This window comes from Salmo salar, chromosome 26, assembly GCF_965601325.2.
Source record: "Salmo salar chromosome 26, fSalSal1, whole genome shotgun sequence".
NCBI lineage: Eukaryota > Metazoa > Chordata > Actinopteri > Salmoniformes > Salmonidae > Salmo > Salmo salar.
The window spans coordinates 28,265,409-28,285,623 of record NC_138316.1 but is presented as its reverse complement, the minus strand read 5'-3'; the positions used below and the strand labels follow the sequence as shown (position 1 = coordinate 28,285,623).

Below are 20,215 nucleotides of genomic sequence, written 5' to 3'. Positions count from 1 at the left end.
GCGCTCCTCGGACACTGGCCTGCTCACCATCCCTCACACCAGGCTCCGCTCTATTGAAGACGAGGATTTTAGCAGTGCAGGTCCCCAACTCTGGAACTCCCTCCACTCCATGTCAGAAACTCACAATACATACACATATTCAAGTCCACACTAAAGACAGACCTCTTCACACAGGCTTACCCGTAGTCTCTGTTTTAGTTTTTATCTTTTCTAGCTCACTTCCTTGATTGGTCTGTCATGTTTAGTGTTCTCCATGGCTAGTCAGTCATCATGTTTAGTGTTCTCCATGGCTAGTCAGTCATCATGTTTAGTGTTCTCAATGGCTAGTCAGTCATCATGTTTAGTGTTCTCCATGGCTAGTCAGTCATCATGTTTAGTGTTCTCCATGGCTAGTCTGTCATCATGTTTAGTGTTCTCCATGGCTAGTCAGTCATCATGTTTAGTGTTCTCCAAGGCTAGTCTGTCATGTTCAGTGTTCTCCAAGGCTAGTCTGTCATGTTCAGTGTTCTCCATGGCTAGTCAGTCATCATGTTTAATGTTCTCCAAGGCTAGTCTGTCATGTTCAGTGTTCTCCATGGCTAGTCAGTCATCATGTTTAGTGTTCTCCATGGCTAGTCAGTCATCATGTTTAGTGTTCTCCATGGCTAGTCAGTCATCATGTTTAGTGTTCTCCATGGCTAGTCAGTCATCATGTTTAGTGTTCTCCATGGCTAGTCAGTCATCATGTTTAGTGTTCTCCATGGCTAGTCAGTCATCATGTTTAGTGTTCTCCATGGCTAGTCAGTCATCATCTTTAGTGTTCTCCAAGGCTAGTCAGTCATCATGTTTAGTGTTCTCCATGGCTAGTCTGTCATGTTCAGTGTTCTCCATGGTTAATCTGTCATCATGTTCAGTGTTCTCCATGGTTAATCTGTCATTATGTTCAGTGTTCTCCATGGTTAATCTGTCATCATGTTCAGTGTTCTCCATGGTTAATCTGTCATTATGTTTAGTGTTCTCCATGGTTAATCTGTCATTATGTTCAGTGTTCTCCATGGTTAATCTGTCATCATGTTCAGTGTTCTCCATGGTTAATCTGTCATTATGTTCAGTGTTCTCCATGGTTAATCTGTCATCATGTTCAGTGTTCTCCATGGTTAATCTGTCATTATGTTCAGTGTTCTCCATGGTTAATCTGTCATTATGTTTAGTGTTCTCCATGGTTAATCTGTCCTTATGTTCAGTGTTCTCCATGGTTAATCTGTCCTTATGTTTAGTGTTCTCCATGGTTAATCTGTCATTATGTTCAGTGTTCTCCATGGTTAATCTGTCTTTATGTTCAGTGTTCTCCATGGTTAATCTGTCCTTATGTTTAGTGTAAGAGTACTTTTACATTTTTGTGATTTTGTTGCTTTTTATCCTTCTGATTTGTTTGTATATAAAGTCACTTTGGGTGTCGTGAAGAGCACATCAAATAAAATGTATTATATCCTCCCCAATATCAGAACAAGGTAATCAATGTACTTCCAGCAACCCAAATCACGTTAAATAAATCCCCTTGTAAATGGATGGCGAGTTCTGCTTTATTCGACATCTCACATGATCAGTAGACACTGGGGGGAATAAACAGATGGCCTTGTCATACAATGGCAAATGCCTACAGGCAGTAAAGCCATAGCAAACCAAAGGTCAGGAAACACTGGGCCTGTCCATCTCATTTTCCATGACAGCACAACATGACACCAGAGTCATGACATGGGGTCAGATAGCGGATTCTTGGGTGAGAAGCACATGAATACTACAACTGGTCATTCCTAACATGGAGGGCTACAGTATGATAGTGTGTGACGTGAGAGTTGGTTTATAAAGATGTGTAAAATAAACCATAAAATGTTCTGTCAATTTCTTTAAAATACAGCACATTGAAATGTACTTTTATACATAAAGTAAAACAATGTCACTATGTACTGCAACATTAATTCAAAATCTTTTTTTAAATTTTTGTACAGATAATTATGTAAACACTCACCTACCAAGGAAAATAGTTATGCATTTCGGTCAGAACGTTAAAAACAAAAAGATAAGCAACATGAAAATCAGTTATATAGATGTTAAAGGGATAGTTCACTCCAAAACAATGATTTTGGAATGAACTTTCCCTTTAATGAGGGTCTATTAGGGAATTCCCCTCAACCCCATTCCCTCTGTTCTGTCCCAAGGCTCTATGGGCAACTCTGGATCCATTGTAATGTATATTATGAGTAATTTCATCTTATGTCAGCCAGATGGTGTAGTAGTGTCAGGCTGCTGTCATTTTTTCACCACAGTCTCCAGGTAGCCAATAAACCTTCTTAGGTTGACTTTGATGTTGTCCAGCACACACAGCTGCTCAGGGCTGTACTTTCCCTTCCCCTCTTTACGAATCTGCACACAGAGGACACATAAGAGGACAGGAAACAGCAACTAAACAGATGACAACAGTGATTTGCATAAAGAATGCATACAACTGTTCCTAGTGATGGGCTGCAGCTCTATTACCTTAGCCTTGAAGACGGGTTGAAGTGCCTTCAGAGCAGACAGTAAATTGATGTTTTTAGCTGCTCTCTCTGCCTCGTCTCCATCCGCAAAAACATCAAACAGAGCATCCAGGGCCTCTCCACAAACCACAAGGTTGGCATCCTTTGCAGCAACTTGGAGTAAGGCATTGCCAATCATCTATAAAAAGATATTGCAGTGTTATTACATCATGGTCACAAAGCCAAGATGGGTTAAAACATTTTTTTTTTAATTAAAAAGAGGAACAAAAATAGCTTATGATTTCTTCAGAATTAACTATCTAAAATACATTTCATCCGAATCAAAAACTAGGGATGAAAATAATAAAGTACCTGCAGAGTTTCAGCTGTCCCCTTCTCTTTAGCCAGTGTGCTTCCTGTGATGCCTAGGATGGCCAGGGCATTCACCCTCACACTGACAACGTCACAGCGGGTCGCTGCCTCACTCAGGCTCATCAGCTGCTGGGGGGTCATACACTGGCAACACACACACAAACACAGACAAAAACAATGAGTCATCCAAGAGACACATCGGGATAGTGCTGTGGTACTTTATAAACTAACAGACAGATGACAGTAAGGCTAGGTAAAATGTACTTCAGAGGGAAACTCTCCTCTGCTTCAGTCAGCTGTCTTACCTGTGGGATTTTCATATAGGCTATGATCTGTAAGAGGGATCGCATGGCACTGGTAACTGCCTCAAGGAATTCCTCCTCCTTAGGGATCTCTGAGTTAGCAAATTAACCAAAAATTAATTATGACTGAGACAATTAGTCTCCTTTTTGTTAAGGCCATTGTTGTAAAAGTGAATCAACCTATCTAGTAAAATTACGATTTAATAAAAATAATTAAGAGATGGTACAACATGTAGATCTAACCTGGAGCACTGAAGACCAGCGTGGACAGGTGTTGTGCGACATCCTGAAGAGCGGCTGCTCCCCCTAGGGACTCAGCGTCCATAGTAGACAGCATGTTGTGAAGGCACGTCAGGGCCCTGTACTGCACCCGATGCATCCTGGGGAGGAAATTGATTTCAGTCAACTCCTAAAGGCATGTAGCGGTGTGGTAAACAAAGAGTACACCAGTAATGCCATTATAAGCCAGAAAAATAGAGTACCTCAATCAAATGAGTGTACACTGATGCATATTGGTTCAGGGTTACTAGGATCATGACAAACCTCTCAAATTATCTTGTGATCTACTATATCACAGAATATCTAGTGTCTCATTCTTTAAGGGCAAAGAAAATGAAACCATGCTTGACAGATAATTACTTTTTCATCAAGATTTTCCAGGTAGGATTGTGACGACATACGTCCATGGCCTCGCTGCTGGGGAACTGGGTCTTCTTGAGAACCTTGAACATATAGAGACATGGATGGTTATCACCTTCATACAGTGTAGTGGGTTTAACAGTAGGAACACACATTGGCCTAGTACCATGACATTACTTATTTTATATTTTGCATGTGAAAAACAGAGGGAACATAAAAAAAGAAAAACATGAGAAGTGAAGTGAAACAATTATGCTAGGTGAGGAAAGAAATCCCCCACACCTTTTCTGGGATGTTGTGGTTGATCAGGGCCCCGTGGACCTCAGCAGACAGACACAGTGGGGACAGGAGGCTGGTGTTCCCTTCAGAGAGGCCGTCAGGACACATCTCACTCTCGTCGCTGCTCGACGCCTCTTCCCACTCATCGTCTGATGGGTCTACAAAAACAAACACAATGAGTCACAACAACCGACATACACCTCAAAAGCAACAAAAGCTAATTTTAAATCCTAAATATGCATTTGAGCATCAGACAACAGTAAAAATGCTGTCCTCTTATCTATGAACATGCACCAGACAGCTGTGTCAAACAGTAATGAAAACAAACCTCCCCAGGTCAGTACTGCTCTGCTGCCCAAACACTGCTGCCCACAGCACTCACCATCAGAGCAGCACATGTTGACGATGATCTCCAAGGACGTCTGCTGGGCTGTCAGCAAGGCCGTCGCCTCCCTCAGCTCCTCCTTGCCCCTCTGGAGAAAGAAAAGCAGACTATTGACACTGCAGCAGGGACACAGCCACCTCTTTACGTCCCTGAGTAAACCCTGATTTGTGTGTCCCTCTTTTCCTGCCTGGTGAACAAAGCAGTATCTCCCTGAGGAGAGGGCCACTACAGCTCTGAATACCAACTGAAATACTCTGTGCTACTTTATCAATATTCAGCTGTTTCACAGCATTCAACAGTGAGGAGTCAGGTACGTACTCTGAATATTAAAAACTGAAAATGCAATACTCTTTACTCAACCCTGTCACTTTGGATCTCTATAACCATAACTCAAAAGGGTTTGATGGGTTTGTTTCTGAGTGAAAAAGGACAGGACTTACGGGCAGGAGGTCAGAGAAGTCTTTATCCATCTTGGTTGCCTTTCCATTTGTCCTCGGTCCTACTCCCTCCTCCTCATCATCATCATCCATCTCCTCTACAGCCATATTCCCTGCAGCTGCCTGGTGGTCCTCCATGTTCCCTGCCTCTGAGGCAGTAGCACTTTGGGCCACCTCAGCCTGGCGGAGCTGGGGTATCAGCGTGCCAGCATCCAGCTCCAAGCACTGGGACAGGGTGGCCATCAGGGCATTGAGGGTCTGGGCCTGGCGGGCCGTGGGCAGGCTGCTCTTCAGGTTCCACACTGACCCTGTTAATGGACGAAGCACAAAGCACACAATGAGCACTGGAATCAGACTAGTTATTTAGTTAGGCTATTAACAAACCGCTTCCAAACTAGAGGTCGACTGATTAATCGGAATTGCCGATTAATTAGGGCCGATTTCAGGTTTTCATAACAATCGGTAATCATCATGTTTGGACACCGATTATGGCCGATTACATTGCACTCCACGAGGAGACTGCGTGGCAGGCTGACTCAACCTGTTATGCGAGGGCAGCAAGGAGACAAGGTGCTAGCTAGCATTAAACTTATCTTTAAAAAAAACGATCAATCTTAACATAATCACTAGTTAACTACACATGGTTGATGATATTACTAGTTATTCTAGCTTGTCCTGCGTTGCATATAATCGATGTGGTGCCTGTTAATTTATCATTGAATCACAGCCTACTTCGCCAAACGGGTAATTTAACAAACGCATTTGCGAAAAAAGCACTGTCGTTGCACCAATGTACCTAACCATAAACATAAAAAAAAATCAATACACAAGTATATATTTTTAAACATGCATATTTAGTTAATATTGCCTGCTAACATGAATTTCTTAGAGAAATTGTGTCACTTCTCTTGCGTTCTGTGCAAGCAGAGTCAGGAAATGTGTAGCAGTTTGGGCTGCCTGGCTCGTTGAGAACTGTGTGAAGACCATTTCTTCCTAACAAAGACCGTAATTAATTTGCCAGTATTGTTCATAATTATGATATAACATTGAAGGTTGTGCAATGTAAGAGCAATATTTAGACTTAGGGATGCTACCCGTTAGATAAAATACGGAACGGTTCCGTATTTCACTGAAAGAATAAACGTTTTGTTTTCGAAATGATAGTTTGCGGATTGTGTCATATTATATTATAATTAAGTCTATGATTTGATAGAGCAGTCTGACTGAGCGGTGGTAGGCAGCAGCAGGCTCGTAAGCATTCATTCAAACAGCACTTTCCTGCATTTGCCAGCAGCTCTTCGCTGTGCTTCAAGCATTGCGCTGTTCAAGCCTATCAACTCCCGAGATTAGGCTGGCAATACTAAAGTACCTTTAGAACATCCAATAATCAAAGGTATATGAAATACAAATGGTATAGAGAGAAATAGTCCTATAATAACTACAACCTAAAACGTCTTACCTGGGAATATTGAAGACTCATGTTAAAAGGAACCACCAGCTTTCATATGTTCTCATGTTCTGAGCAAGGAACTTAAAAACGTTAGCTTTCTTACATGGCACATATTGCACTTTTACTTTCTTCTCCAACACTTTGTTTTTGCATTATTTAAACCAAATTGAACATGTTTCATTATTTATTTGAGACTAAATTGATTTTATTGATATTTTATTGTATTATATTAAGTTAAAAATAAGTTTTCATTCAGTATTGTTGTAATGATCATTATTACAAATATATATAAAAAATAACAATAAATCGGCCGATTAATCGGTGTCTGCTTTTTTTGGTCCTCCAATAATCAGTAAAAAAAGAAAATAAAACAAAAAATAAGCCAAATCATAATTGGTCGACCTCTATTCCAAACTCTGACTTTAGTCAGAGAATGAATGCAGAGTGAATGACCGGTTGACATTGTGAGGTAAAAAAAAATCTGTAAATAATGTGATAACAAAGATGTTGTAGCCATACCTGCAGCCAGTGTCCTGAGCAGTGTGTGAGCCATGTCCACCTGTGAGGATAGCAGCACACTCTCTAGAGTCCCTAATACAGCATTGTTCATACTACACAGCAACTCTGCGTTGTCCTCAGTCACAGTGTGCAAACAGTGGGCTAAAGACAAAGAGGGAGCAGGGACTTACTACAAAATACATAATCAAGTCAAATATTTAAATGGTGAAAATGCTCATTAAAGTCGTGTGAAAATTGGTTTGATGAGACTAACCTGCAGACAAAGCCAGCTTGATGTTGTGAGTGTGTCGCTCCAGACACTGTAGGATAACATCCAGAATGCCTGCTTTGTTGAACACAGAGAGTGCCTGGCTACTGCTCTCACTGACAGACAGGGTGATGATACAACAGGAGTATGGTGTGAAAGAACCATAGAAACATTGGCAAGCTAACAGAATTGAATTCAATTTTGGATCTCTATGGGAAGGCTTCTCGACGGATGTCCAGATCACTAGGTGGAACTATGAAAGTAGGTTGACCGACCAGCTAACATTTGTGTTACTACTACTGTGACATTAACTACTTTTTTCTTACCAGAGATTCCACAGCAAGTTAACTGCTTCATTGGCTACATCTTCCACTGTGTTTTTCTGCCCTTTTAACGAGAGGGCATCATTGGTCTCAAACCCAGCACAGCACTGTGGAGAAACAGTACTGGGGTTCAGACACTATGAAAACACCAGACCTGGGTTCAAATACATATGTATTTGAGTATCTAATATACTTTTTTCAGTGAGTATTTTCAAATACACAGCCCAGAACAAGTACCTTTATTTGAGTATTTTCAAATACTTATTTCAAATACTGTTTCCAAGTGTATTTCCAAATACTTGTCTTTTCAAATAAAATATACGCCTAGCTATCTTAATACTTACTTTGAATGTATGTGAAAGTAATTGAGATATTTGAAATAGTATTTGAACCCAGGTCTGGAAAACATACAGCCCTATAAAATAGCTATGCATTGATGCGACTAACCATCAAGGAAAGGAGGTATGTAGGTGCTTCACTTTTCAGACATGCACACCATGAAACATGTTGTTCAAAATGTGAAAAAAAAACAACCTTGGCGCAGCAGGGCCACACCCATAAATACATTAACTTTAAGGTGTCAATCATGGGAATGATTGATGAGGGAAGGCCTCACCTCTCGAAGCAGAGCAGTCAGAGGAGTCATGACGTCCTGTTTCACCATGTCCTCACACACCTCATGACCCCCACAGGCACTCAGGTTCCTGATGTGAGAAGAACACATCACTCAGTCGTTGAACGATAACTATCACATCTGTGCTAACAGTTAATTGAGGGTGTGGTATTTCAAGAGGACTCTCAGTGTCTGTTTAGCAAGCCAAAGCATCCTTCACTAACCTACTTCTGTCGTACAGCACATAATGGCTTCAACTACCATCTACATTCACATCTAACATTTAGCACACTCTCTGAGTGCAATATCTGATAAGCTTGATCCTCAGTCCAGACTCCACACCATCCCTCTCACATCTCTCAGGGGGCCTGTTAAGTGGGAGGTTGAGCGCTCACCTGAGTGCCCCTGTGGCAGTCTCCCTGACAGCCAGGCTGCGGTCCAGCAGTAGGGGCCCGAGACGTCTCACCGCATCCCGCTGGAGGAAGCCTGGGATGGTCTGGCTCTGCTGCACCACGCGTGATATGCTGGCACACGCAAACTCACGCACATCTGCACTGGGACTCTGCAACTAAAACATACAGTATAAACAGGGGTTATTTGGATATTCACTTTTTCATACCATCTCTGTGTTCTTTTATCTTCCAGTTGTATATGTGGGAAACACTTTAGTGGCACTGAACTAGATTTTACAACGTACTGAACAAAAATATAAAATGCAACAAGTTTACTGAGTTACAGTTCATAAGAAAATCAGTCAACTGAAATAAATTCATTAGGTCCGGCCTAATCTATGGATTTCACATGACTGGGCAGGGGAACTGCACATGTCAGTGTGGCCTTATGTCCCCAGCACAAGGTGCACCTGTTTATTGATCATGCTGTTTAATCTTCTTGATATGCCACACCTGTGGATGGATTATGAGTTATTTTGGCAAAGAAGAAATGCTCACTAACATGGGTTTAAACAATTTGTGCACACAATTTGAGAAATACACTTTTTGTGCATATGCAAAACTTCTGGGAACTTTTATATCAGCTCATGAAACATGGGACCAACACTTTACATGTTGTGTTTATATTTTTTTCAGTATAGTTCTGTGAAATATTAATGCTTTTTTTGGGGGGGGGGGGGGGGCACGTGTTTGCCTGTTTTTTTGCATCTGCGGGATGGTCCTTAGGAAGACATTTAATTTGTCCTATGGAAACATTGGTAAACATTGACATGCTTATGAAAAGCAGAACTGACCTGCAAGCTTTTCTAAAATAGAGTGCAACATCCATTAGACCGAAATAAAAGTACTGTAGTCAGATCTTGGGGCTCTTACTTTCTCCAGTAACTCCCCAGCTGGAGAGTCGACTCCATCGTGGTCCTCTTCCACTTCCTTTACAGCAGTTACCGACAGTCCCTCTGCGTTGAACTGTGGACGTCTAAATTTGTTAGTCTTACTTTTACCCATAGTTTATTTCGATCAAAATCCCTTCTCGATTCGCACTTAATCTATCATGTAGTAGGCTGTCACACTCTCACGTTTCGCATCATGTGGAACATCGGTGGAGATTCGTCGGGGTGCCGTAAAATGGTGCTTACTCTCGCAATACAGAAGGGATGTCGTATTTATGTCGCAAAGACGAGACCAGGGCCCCGTTTTTACGCTTCATAGGCTAATATTTCTACTCCCTTCTTTGAAATAATTATCGGTCTAACATGGCTGGAAAACCACAAACTAATTTGCAGTGAATAGTGTTAAACAATGCTTAAAAGTATGAATACAATAAAAACTGTAAAGACCAAATTACACATTGAGATTTACTTTCAAACAAGTTGTATAGACAAACAATCTGGATCAAAAGCATAGCTGTCTACAGGTTGCAACCATATACTACAGTAAATCACAGGAAACACATCTTCACACAAGTATTTATTAGGTATATAACAATTAGTTTAAAAATAGAAAGATATCTAAAACAAAATGCATGTCATCATTAGAAATGAACATCTGAACTCATGGCGAATGAGTTATGTCAAAGGGTGTGTGAGCCCAGAAGCAGCTTTAAGGGAGACCGTAACACTGACTGAGATGCTGTTAAAAAGGCAGTTGATGTCCTCTCCCCTCACAATCCTTCATTAATACATAATGGAGCACATCAACATAAACACCCCTCAGTATTTCCCCAATCTCCTTCCTTCTTACGTTAATTCAGATCCTCCAAACAGGATTCTGGTCCTTGTGTCAGTCTGTCGTTCAGTGGCAATCAACATAGTCATTAAGAACATTTTATTCCCCCCCCCCCCCCCCCCAAGAGTTTGTGGTTATTGGATGTGTGGCCGTGGTTTGAGAATTAGTTTCCCCGTCTGTAAAAGAGACAATTCCATCAAAGTCAATACAATGCATAGATATACAGGCAATAATTCCAAATCATAATTTTAAATTATGTAAGGAAAGGCCAAAAAACGTGACAGCTGGATTGAATTGATTATGAATTAAGGTAACCTCAAAGATGACTAATGCAACTTACATCATCACAGGACATGTTGTATTCTGCTAAAACTGTCCGACAGCGAGCTGCAATACTTGAGGAGAGTGAGTTAAAGGAGAATTGTCCTATTTCTGAAGTAAATCTCTATTTTCTTTATGTAAATGAAATGTTACAGAAGGGTCCAGACACTTTTCTTGTGATTTGGCTTGTTTTTGAGAAACTAACCACAACAGCTATTTCTCATTGCTTGTTGTCCAGTATCAGGGCAGACATGAACAAAATACATTTTTTTTTTAAAAACATCCTTTTGGAAACAAACACGGTCTCAGTATAGCGATGTATAGGATTATTAAGGCCACCGGGTCCATAGCTGTCATTTACCATCCAAACAGTATCACTACTTCCTTAATGGATTATTTTCAGTACAGTGATGTAGGTCTTTAGATGTTGTACACATGAAATTGTGTAATTTCGAACTTTATCCGCAACGCTACAATCAATTTTGGTCAAGTAGCGCTGTTTCCCCCACGCAGCTGTGCAGGACGAGCGAGTACACGGACATGGGCCGTGCAGCACTACTGGTAGAAGAAACATCGAGTTGCACAAAATGGAATATAACGTTGCGGATCAAGTTTGGAATGACACAATTTCATGTGTACAACATCTAAAGACCTGCATCACCATACAGAAAATTCTCCTTTAAGGAAGTAGTGACACTGTTTGGATGGTAAATGACAGCTATGGACCTGGTGGCCTTCTTCATTGTCCTACTGAGTAAATGAAGTGTGGAACTTTAAGCAAGAGGAAGGATACATTGATGGTGCAACGACTCGTTTGTGTATTCCAGCAAAGAACAGAGCAATCAAAGTGATGCAGCTGATGGTGAAGAATGGATGGTTCCACAACGATGAGAAGAAAGACACCTGAGAAAGACAGCCAGAGGTACAGAGAGATTAGACAGGCAAACACACACAACCAAATTAAAATCACCTCTAAGGAATACCTGGGATAGGATAAAGTAATCCTTCTAACACCCCCCCAAAAAAGATTTAGATGTACTATTGTAAAGTGGTTGTTCCACTGGATATCATAAGGTGAATGTACCAATTTGTAAGTCGCTCTGGATAAGAGTGTCTGCTAAATTACGTAAATGTAAAAACACACTGATCTGTGTGAAAGGTATCCTACTTTATCACATACACACTGACCTTCTGTGTGTCAGGGTCTATCAACCAGTTCCAGGCTCCAGTCGCCGTACAAACTGAGACCACTATTAGAATCACTGAAACAAATGTGAGATATTGATGTATATCCCCTGAAAACAAGTGGCAGAATAATGTAGGCCTGAATCCTTTACAATAAAATTCAAAATACTCAGGCTGAGAGCCATTTACTCTTGAAATGTTACTGATTATGGTTAGACAGAGTTGGAACTACAAATACTTACTTCGCCACCTCCCGGTTGCAGGTTGCAAACAGGAGACGTATTCTGTCAATCTTCTCTCAAAAGCTTTTAGGTCTGCAAAAACAAGCAGTTTTTGATGTTCTTGATCAAAACCACACAGAAGAAACATACAATATCCTTTTTTTTGTGCTGTGCTTGATTGATTTGGAACCGATGGAGTAATCCAAAAGTAAATAAACGACTGAATGTTTAGTTTGGACTGGCAAAACAAGCCTATAGTTAACGACCTTCTGAGATATCCAGGTTATGAATAGAATCAATCAAATGGGGTAAAGTGTGCGGATACGTTTGCATTGGTTAACAGTTCTGGTGAGCGTGCAGCGGTGGTCTTCTGGGGCTAACAACTACCGGTATGCTAACTATTTATAGCATAGCTAGCTAGCCGGCTAATTAGATAGTGTAGCTAACAAGCCTTTGTGTGAATTTTTTGGTACAAGTTAATGTCGAACCCCCGAGGAGGGAAATCAGCAAAAATGTAATTAGCTTGAGTTTGGCATTTTGACGAATTTACCAATTAATGTCCTTTAAGAGAAAAGGTTAGCCTAGCTAGCTAGGTCAACGCGGCTGGCTAATCAAGCTAACAAACGACTCAAGTGAATTGCAAAGGCACGTTTGTCACCGTGCATTTTACTTTAAAGCGAAACTTCACTTATAATAACATGCATCATGATTTGTGAGAAAAAAAAATGAATTTGCTTGCCATGTTGACTACCTTCGGCCTGTTCCAAGGAATTCATTGCTCTTCTCTCCGGCTGTTGGGCGTGCTAGCTAGTTCTCATGGGCAATTTGGAACAGGCGAAAACCTTAACGTGGATTGGCTGATTTCGAAAAATGTACGGTGATTGGTTTAAACAAGTAACTGCTACGGCGCAACCCCTAGCACCTACTCATCCACTCGTCAGATATTATCTGAAAGTAGGTCGCAGAGACCAAATAGCCATTGAATATATATTTGTTTAAAAGCATGTTTATTGAGTGTTCAAATACCTCACAATCAGCTCTGGTGAAATAAGTTTTTAATATTGACAGAAAATACGAAATGTGTTTTGTAAATCTCACTGATCTCGTTGTGAGGAATCTTTGGTCAGTGTAGCAGCACCTAAATTTGCGAAGGCTACATTACAATTACATCGCATTAAATATTAAATGTTACAGGCAAACAAGTTCTTAAATAGTGTAGCCAGCTTTGTTGTTTATGGGAACCAGCTTGTTTGCTAACAACACATTAAACATTTCCTTCAGCACTTTATCCACATCATCATCAGATATGTCTTTCATGTCCAAAACATCAAAACCATCCTGGTTGTTGTAGGTGACCTCGCTGAAGGTCCAGCCAATTAGAGCTCTGAATCCTGTAGCAGTCTGCAGTGAGCAGATAGACTTGTTGGTGAATAGAGACTTTGGATCTGTCTGAAGGTAGTGGGAAGTCTCTAGGAAATGATCAACCCCACGGGGAACCAGGGTGAAGCCATAGATCTTCTTGGTTGGGCTCTTGTCTACCAGAGGTGAGTTGGTAAAGGCCTCATTGAGAACCAGAGGCTTTCGACCAGTCTTCTCCAGGGTCCACAGGTCTCCATCTTGTATGAGACGGAAGACACCAGGGGATTGTGGCTGGTCCTTCCCGGAGACGAGCTCAAGAGGGTGCCATATTTGGGAGGATACCCCAAAGCTCACGTCTGCAATGTAAGCAGTCCCATCAATGACTACCTTGTTGATGAGGTGAGAGTCTATTGGCCCGAACTGGTTTATGGTGTTGTTGTAGACTCTTGAACCCAGTGTTATTGGATTATAACCCATCTCTTTTAGTACCCAAGCAAAGAGGAGGTTATTCTCACAACACCAACCCCCCCGATTGCTCCTCACAATCTTATTGAAAATCAACTCATGGTCCATAGTGATCTTCTCACCACAGTGAATGCTGAGGTTTTCAAATGGTATTGACATCACATGGTGTTTGTGGACCTGGTTCAGTGTTTCAAGGTCTGGTTTAGAAAATGGGCCGTAGAACCCGATCCTCTTGAAGTACTCTTCCAGATTCATTTTGTCCTAAGAGTTAACAAAACAAAGACACTGCATGAGTTTCTGCTTTTGCAGGATTTACGACTACATATACAGAAACTGACATCTGCTAATGTCTCATTCACAATTTGTTTTTCACATAGAGTAAGATCCTCTTTGCAATTGAAACACCACCATGTAGGCATTATCCTTAAATTGAAGGATAAAAGATTAAAGAATAGACAAAAACTTGTGATACACATTTTTTCATTTCCATTTGATGATTACTTACTTTCAAAGGCAGTGAAAAAGTAGCTTCTCAAAGTATTGCTTGCTGTTCAGAGTTCTTCAGGGCAAGAAGGGCAAAGCAGTTGTGCATTAAAAGAGATAAGAATGGCTCTTGCATAACAAAAAAACAGAACACCCTAGACTTTGCTCATGTACTGGAAAGCAAAACTAAAGTTCACAAGTGAGCCTTGCATAAGGGACCTCACTTGTAAAACACTGGAGCCTTGTGGTGTGTATGGGAAGTGTTGTACATTTCAGATACACTGACATTTTTATTGTATTTTTTATTTCACCTTTATTTAACCAGGTAGGCCAGCTAAGAACAAGTTCTCCTTTACAACTGCGACCTGGCCAAGATAAAGCAAAGCAGTGCGACACAAACAACAACACAGAGTTACACATGGAATAAACAAACATACAGTCAATAACACAATAGAAAAGTCTATATACAGTGTGTGCAAATGAGGTAAGATTAGGGAGGTAAGGCCCTTCTTTGGACACAGCATGCATTTAGTTTTACTTGTATTTAAGAGCAGTTGGAGGCCACAGAAGGAGAGTTGTATGGCATTGAAGCTTGTCTGGAGGTTAGTTAACACAGTGTCCATAGAAGGGCCAGAAGTATACAGAATGTTTTTTATCTGTGTAGAGGTGGAACAGAGAAATACCAGCAGCAAGAGCGACATCATTGATGTATACAGAGAAAAGAGTCAGCCCGATAATTGAACCCTGTGGCACCCCCATAGAGACTGCCAGAGGTCCGGACAACAGGCCCTCCGATTTGACACACTGAACTCTGTCTGAGAAGTTGTTGATGAACCATGCGAGGCAGTCAATTGAGAAACCAAGGCTGTTGAGTCTGCCAATAAGAATGCGGTGATTGACAGAGTCGAAAGCCTTGGCTAGGTCGATGAATACGGCTACACAGTATTGTCTTTTATTGATGGCGGTTATGATATCGTTTAGGACCCTGAGCGCGGCTGAGGTGCATCCATGACCAGCTCGGAAACCAAATTGCATAGCGGAGAAAGTACGGTGGGATTCGAAATGGTCGGTATCTGTTTGTTAACTTGGCTTTCGAATACCTTAGAAAGGCAGGGTAGGATAGATATAGGTCTGTAACAGTTTGGGTCTAGAGTGTTTCCCCCTTTGAAGAGTGACAATGGGATGTGACAATGGGATGTTCCTGTGACAACATCCTGAATGAGGTCCCTGGTGCTGGCAGGGACAACACATAAAATCCCTGCTATATGGGCTCCCGAGTGTCGAAGCAGTCTAAGGCCCTGCATCTCAGTTCTAGAGGCGTCACTACAGACCCTGGTTTGATTCCAGGCTGTATCACATCTGGCCGTGATTGGAAGTCTCATAGGGCGGTGCACAATTTGCCCAGCGGCGCCAGGTTACAGTTTGACCGGGCTAGGACGTCATTGTGAAAAAGAATTTGTTCTTAACTGACTTGCCTAGTTAAATAAAGGTCAAATAAAAAAATAAAAAACATTCTCTACCCTGTCAATAAAGAGGAGGAGTTACCTACCACGTCAAAAGTGTAAAGTAGGAAGTTCGCGTAGCCCATGCACTGACAAGTCATGAAACCGCTCGCAGTTGCCTTCAAGAATTTCACTAGCTCCGCCCAAGGAAGTTGTTTGTAAAATAGTAACAGCCTGTCACACCGATTAATTAATGAAAGCATTAATGCTGGACAAACGATAAGGTTGCTAAGTTAAAACGCCAAGGTAAAAGCCAGTTTTCAATTGAAATTAAAGTGTTTGCTGTTCAATAGCCTAGATAACAACCTGTAGACTAGTAGAATATGTCAGCGATCTTATTGATACAGTACAGGTTTACACAACTGTCATTGTCGTACTCTTATGTAGCTAAACTAGTTTGCATCAAATGTTGCGTTCATGACCCTAATGTAGCCAAACGTCAACGTAGCATTATCAAGTAATAGGCCACAATCTTACATGTATGGCTACAGTAGACGTGATGAGGTTGCAGGTTGTTGGTTGTTATACATTTCGGCACGTGTCTCTTTTACAAATTCAATACTGTAAATCATGCTCTCTCTGAAGGTACTGTGTGGTGTTATTTCAAGCATATTGAACTTCAAGTTTTCTTTTCAGTGAAATGGAGAAGGCGCGAATATGCACGTTTTTGATTACCGGTGGCAGTGGACACTTTGGTTTCCGGTAAACCCATCAAAATATACATATTTTACATTATTTGTTGCCTGTACATAGTCTTCATCTTATCAATACAGAAGAGAACTTGACATTACCAAGTGAGTGTGCAAAATAATTCTGTAACGGTGGTTCTAAACCCCACTAGGGGGAGTTATCATACCAGTTATTCTAATGATGTTATTCACTGTTGTCTATTTATTCTGTGTTACATACTAAAGTGGCAGAACCTTATCACCCCATCAATTGAATCCCTGCTTACAACAAATTGTTGTGACTTACTAATGGTAGCTTCATAAGCAGTGCTTAACTTGGACAGGAGCTCACCGGAGCTGAGTACCGGCACCTCAAATGTTCTACTGCTTAAGCTCCTGTTCCTCTTATAGAATATTAGCTCAAAAGTTTTGTGGAGCTCCTGCACCTAAATATAAACAGTATTGACACCCAAAATGAGTACCTGCACCTATTTCAGTCCAAGTCAAGCACTGTTCATAAGTAGGCTAATGACTTTCCTATTATTGTTTTTTAGTGTTGAACTGAACATTCCTAGAATATCCCTCACTACATGTGTAAGGTTTCCCTATACCCAACGTTCCAGATTAGCATTTGCACACCAGTATTTCTACTTGCACATCTTCATCTGCACATCTATCACTCCAGTGTAAATTTGCTAAATTGTAATTACTTCGCTACTATAGCCTATTTATTGCCTTACCTCCTCACACCATTTGCACACACTGTATAGAGACTTTCTTTTTTTCTATTGTGTTATTGACTGTACGCTTGTTTATTCCATGTGTAACTCTGTTGTTTATGTCGCACTGCTTTGCTCTATCTTGGCCAAGTCGTAGTTGTAAATGTGAACTTGTTCTCGACTAGCCGACCTGGTTAAATAAAGGTGAAATAAAATAAAAATAAAAAACAGGATCACACATTGTTCATTTCTTACAGCCTTTCCTGCTCACTACATAAAAAGGAAGCTGAAGTCATTCTGTTTGATATGAGCCCGCCCAGCCTAGAGGTTCCAGAGGGCATTGTGTTCCTAAAGGGAGATATTCGTCAAAATGCTCAGGTGGAGAAGGTGGTCACTGGCATGGACTGTGTTTTCCACATCGCCTCCTACGGCATGTCTGGCAGGGAGCAGCTGAACAGGAAGCTGATTGAAGAGGTGAATGTCCAGGGCACAGAGCATGTCCTCGGGGCCTGTGTAGAGGCTGGAGTCTCCAGGCTCGTCTACACCAGCACCTTCAATGTAGTGTTCGGAGGCCAAAACATTGAGGGTGGTGACGAAAGCCTCCCCTACCTACCTCTCCATCTCCACCCTGACCACAACTCCAGAACCAAGTCGGTAGCTGAGATAGCCGTGATGAAAGCCAGTGGTACAGCGCTGAAGGACGGGACAGGTGTGTTGAGGGCCTGTGCTCTGCGTCCAGCCGGTATATACGGGCCTGGTGAGCAGAGGCACCTGCCCAGGATTGTTGGGTACATAGAGAAGGGGATATTCAGTTTTGTGTATGGAGATCCGAGAGGTTTAGTGGAGTTTGTCCAAGTAGACATCCTGGTGTCTGCACAAGAACTGGCTGCAGAGGCTCTGACGTCAGAGCACCAGCACTCTGCTGGACAGGTATACTTCATCTCAGACGGAAGACCTGTCAACAACTTTGAGTTCTTCAGACCTCTGGTGGAGGGTTTGGGTTACTCTTTCCCCAAACTACGTCTACCCCTCTCTCTCATCTACTTTGTTGCATTCCTCACTGAGATGATTCACCATCTCTTCGGCCCGATATTTAACTTCCAGCCTCTGCTCACACGCACAGAGGTGTATAAGACCGGCGTGACGCATTACTTCAGCATGGCGGCCAAGGCCGAGCTGGGTTATGAGCCCCAGGAGTATAACCTGGAGGAGGTTGTGCAGTGGTTCAAGAGTAGAGGTCACGGAAGAAAACCTAGGGGTTCACTTCTCCAGCGACTGATACTAGATGGTCTTCTATTAGCAGCTCTAGTAGCTCTGGCCCTCTCATCCCTCCCAGTGGTTGGCAGTTAATCAGCAGGCAGTAATAAAGTGATAAATCTCAATGGCACATTTAAATGTTGAAACTTGTGCTATACTAGTGGTGATGGATTGTTTGGTTCTTCTTTTATTAATTACAATGTTGGCAGTTTGTAATAAAACAAAATAATATTATTAACCAGAATTAGATCTGTTCAAATGAAAGACCACATTCCCTTAATAAATGTCCATGAATGTGTTTTGTGTAAATTCCAACAATAGATATAGCTAGTTAGATATACTATAGCTAACTTTTGTCTTATATTGACAATTGTTGGTCACAATGCATTTTGTTTTTGGCAGGGTTTTTAAAGCCAGAATGGAATGTTTGTTTTAATTTGTGCCTGTCCATGGAAGTACCTGACCATAGTCCACCAACCAAATGCAGTATTTACATAAGGTTTGTCTAAACTTGATTATGTATAAGAGACATATCTTGGTGCAGATGTCTGTTGGTACAAACAAAATTTGGTCCCACTTTAAATGAAGTACAACTTAGAAAGGCTTTATAAAGCATACATAAAGACTTCATAAGCACTACATAAATGCTTCAAAAATCATCTATAAGCATATGTCATAAAGGGTGACAATCATTCACACTGTAGGGTGAATTACCAAATGTAACACACTTATGTTTATACACCATTTAATCAGTATTTTTCTATTGAACCTTTATTTAACTAGGCAGGTCGTTAAGAACAAATTCTTATTGACAATGACGGCCTACCAGAGAACAATAGGTTAACTGTTTTGTTCAGGGGCAGAAAGACAGATTTTTACCTTGTCAGCTTGGGGGTTCGATCCAGAAACCTTTTAGTTACTGGCTCAAAGCTCTAACCGCCCTGATGACATACGCTTATAGATTTATGACGCATTTATGTAGAAGCCTTTATGTATGCTATATAAAACCCTTTATAAGTTGTACTTCATTTAAAGTGGGACCCAACATTTACATTGGTTTTGTTTTTACACCTCAATTGAAGATGGTAATAAGAAATATGACGGACAATGTATTGTAATGTTTAACAGATAAGATTTTTTTTATTTTTATACTGTATAACTTTGAAATGTTTCATGATGACCGACAGATTCTTAGTCAATGTGTGATATTGTAACGGCTGTCGGAAGAGAGAGTAGACCAAGGTGCAGCGGAGTTAGTGTTCATCATGATTTTAATTTAATAAAGAACACCACACAAAACGAGAAAACTGACAGCCAAACAGTCCTGTCAGGTGCAAAACACTCAACAGAAACAATTACCCACAAAACCCAAAGGAAAAACATGCTCCTTATGTGTGACTCCCAATCAGCAACAACGAACTTCAGCTGTGCCTGATTGGGAGCCACACACAGCCCAAAACAAAGAAATACAAAAAAACCTAGAAAACGAACATAGAACGCCCACCCAATGTAACACCCTGGCCTAACCAAAATAAAGAACAAAAAACCCCTCTCTATTGCCAGGGCGTTACAGATATCTTTTATCAGGTCTGCTGCTGAATTCCTAACCTTTCTGGTTGTTTTGTGACCAAATCCTAATGGGGATCAATCATTTGTTGGTATTTGTAATAACATTTCCTATAAGGGATATTTGTATTTATTTTAGTTAGGTAATGTTCTCATAATATTATTGAATAAAAGTACATGACTGACCAGCCTGTGATTTATATTTCTAATGAGTTGCACAAAGTAATTGGC

The 20,215-nt window shown here is 41.1% G+C and overlaps 3 protein-coding genes and 1 pseudogene across 6 annotated transcripts; 1 reads left to right on the top strand and 3 right to left on the bottom strand.

The window, feature by feature from the left end:
- Window positions 1–1,544: 1,544 nt before the first annotated feature.
- LOC106587571 (HEAT repeat-containing protein 3) lies at window positions 1,545–9,651 on the bottom strand. 2 transcript variants are annotated; one of them, XM_014176088.3, is made up of 15 exons: window positions 9,387–9,651; window positions 8,457–8,629; window positions 8,065–8,152; window positions 7,452–7,555; window positions 7,132–7,241; window positions 6,879–7,019; window positions 4,913–5,217; window positions 4,416–4,560; window positions 4,091–4,245; window positions 3,809–3,891; window positions 3,413–3,549; window positions 3,173–3,261; window positions 2,868–3,011; window positions 2,518–2,694; window positions 1,545–2,403 (listed from the first exon to the last, which is right to left on the bottom strand). In XM_014176088.3, the coding sequence occupies exons 1-15, from the start codon at window positions 9,516–9,518 to the stop codon at window positions 2,290–2,292; spliced, it is 2,097 nt and encodes a 698-aa protein (XP_014031563.1). In that variant the 5' UTR covers window positions 9,519–9,651; the 3' UTR covers window positions 1,545–2,289. The 2 variants fall into 2 exon arrangements, with proteins under 2 accessions (XP_014031563.1, XP_014031564.1); XM_014176089.3 differs by having other exon boundaries at window positions 4,470–4,560.
- Window positions 9,652–9,967: 316 nt separating this feature from the next.
- On the bottom strand, window positions 9,968–12,874 carry LOC106587574 (nuclear envelope phosphatase-regulatory subunit 1). 2 transcript variants are annotated; one of them, XM_014176092.3, is made up of 6 exons: window positions 12,717–12,874; window positions 11,987–12,058; window positions 11,748–11,821; window positions 11,353–11,462; window positions 10,579–10,633; window positions 9,968–10,414 (listed from the first exon to the last, which is right to left on the bottom strand). In XM_014176092.3, the coding sequence occupies exons 1-6, from the start codon at window positions 12,739–12,741 to the stop codon at window positions 10,373–10,375; spliced, it is 378 nt and encodes a 125-aa protein (XP_014031567.1). In that variant the 5' UTR covers window positions 12,742–12,874; the 3' UTR covers window positions 9,968–10,372. The 2 variants fall into 2 exon arrangements, with proteins under 2 accessions (XP_014031567.1, XP_014031566.1); XM_014176091.3 differs by having other exon boundaries at window positions 12,705–12,865.
- An 81-nt stretch (window positions 12,875–12,955) lies between these two features.
- On the bottom strand, window positions 12,956–14,462 carry LOC106587573 (arylamine N-acetyltransferase, pineal gland isozyme NAT-10). The gene is made up of 2 exons (XM_014176090.2): window positions 14,295–14,462; window positions 12,956–14,050 (listed from the first exon to the last, which is right to left on the bottom strand). The coding sequence occupies exon 2, from the start codon at window positions 14,042–14,044 to the stop codon at window positions 13,172–13,174; it is 873 nt and encodes a 290-aa protein (XP_014031565.1). The 5' UTR covers window positions 14,045–14,050; window positions 14,295–14,462; the 3' UTR covers window positions 12,956–13,171.
- Window positions 14,463–15,770: 1,308 nt separating this feature from the next.
- LOC106587525 (short-chain dehydrogenase/reductase family 42E member 1 pseudogene) lies at window positions 15,771–20,166 on the top strand (annotated as a pseudogene). Its single transcript, XR_014382837.1, has 2 exons — window positions 15,771–16,020; window positions 16,411–20,166. The product of XR_014382837.1 is annotated as a short-chain dehydrogenase/reductase family 42E member 1 pseudogene (transcript).
- Window positions 20,167–20,215: the final 49 nt, after the last annotated feature.

Coding starts and splice junctions, on each gene's coding strand:
- LOC106587574 (XM_014176091.3), bottom strand. CDS start 12,741: ATGAATTCCTTGGAACAGGCCGAAGGTAGTCAACATG. Junction 12,059..12,704: donor GGCCGAAGGTAGTCAACATG/GCAAGCAAATTC, acceptor TTGTTTTTGCAG/ACCTAAAAGCTTTTGAGAGA. Junction 11,822..11,986: donor TGCAACCGGGAGGTGGCGAA/GTAAGTATTTGT, acceptor CATTTGTTTCAG/TGATTCTAATAGTGGTCTCA.
- LOC106587571 (XM_014176088.3), bottom strand. CDS start 9,518: ATGGGTAAAAGTAAGACTAACAAATTTAGACGTCCACAGTTCAACGCA. Junction 5,218..6,878: donor GCTCAGGACACTGGCTGCAG/GTATGGCTACAA, acceptor GTCCATTAACAG/GGTCAGTGTGGAACCTGAAG. Junction 3,012..3,172: donor CCTATATGAAAATCCCACAG/GTAAGACAGCTG, acceptor GTGTGTTGCCAG/TGTATGACCCCCCAGCAGCT.
- LOC106587573 (XM_014176090.2), bottom strand. CDS start 14,044: ATGAATCTGGAAGAGTACTTCAAGAGGATCGGGTTCTACGGCCCATTT.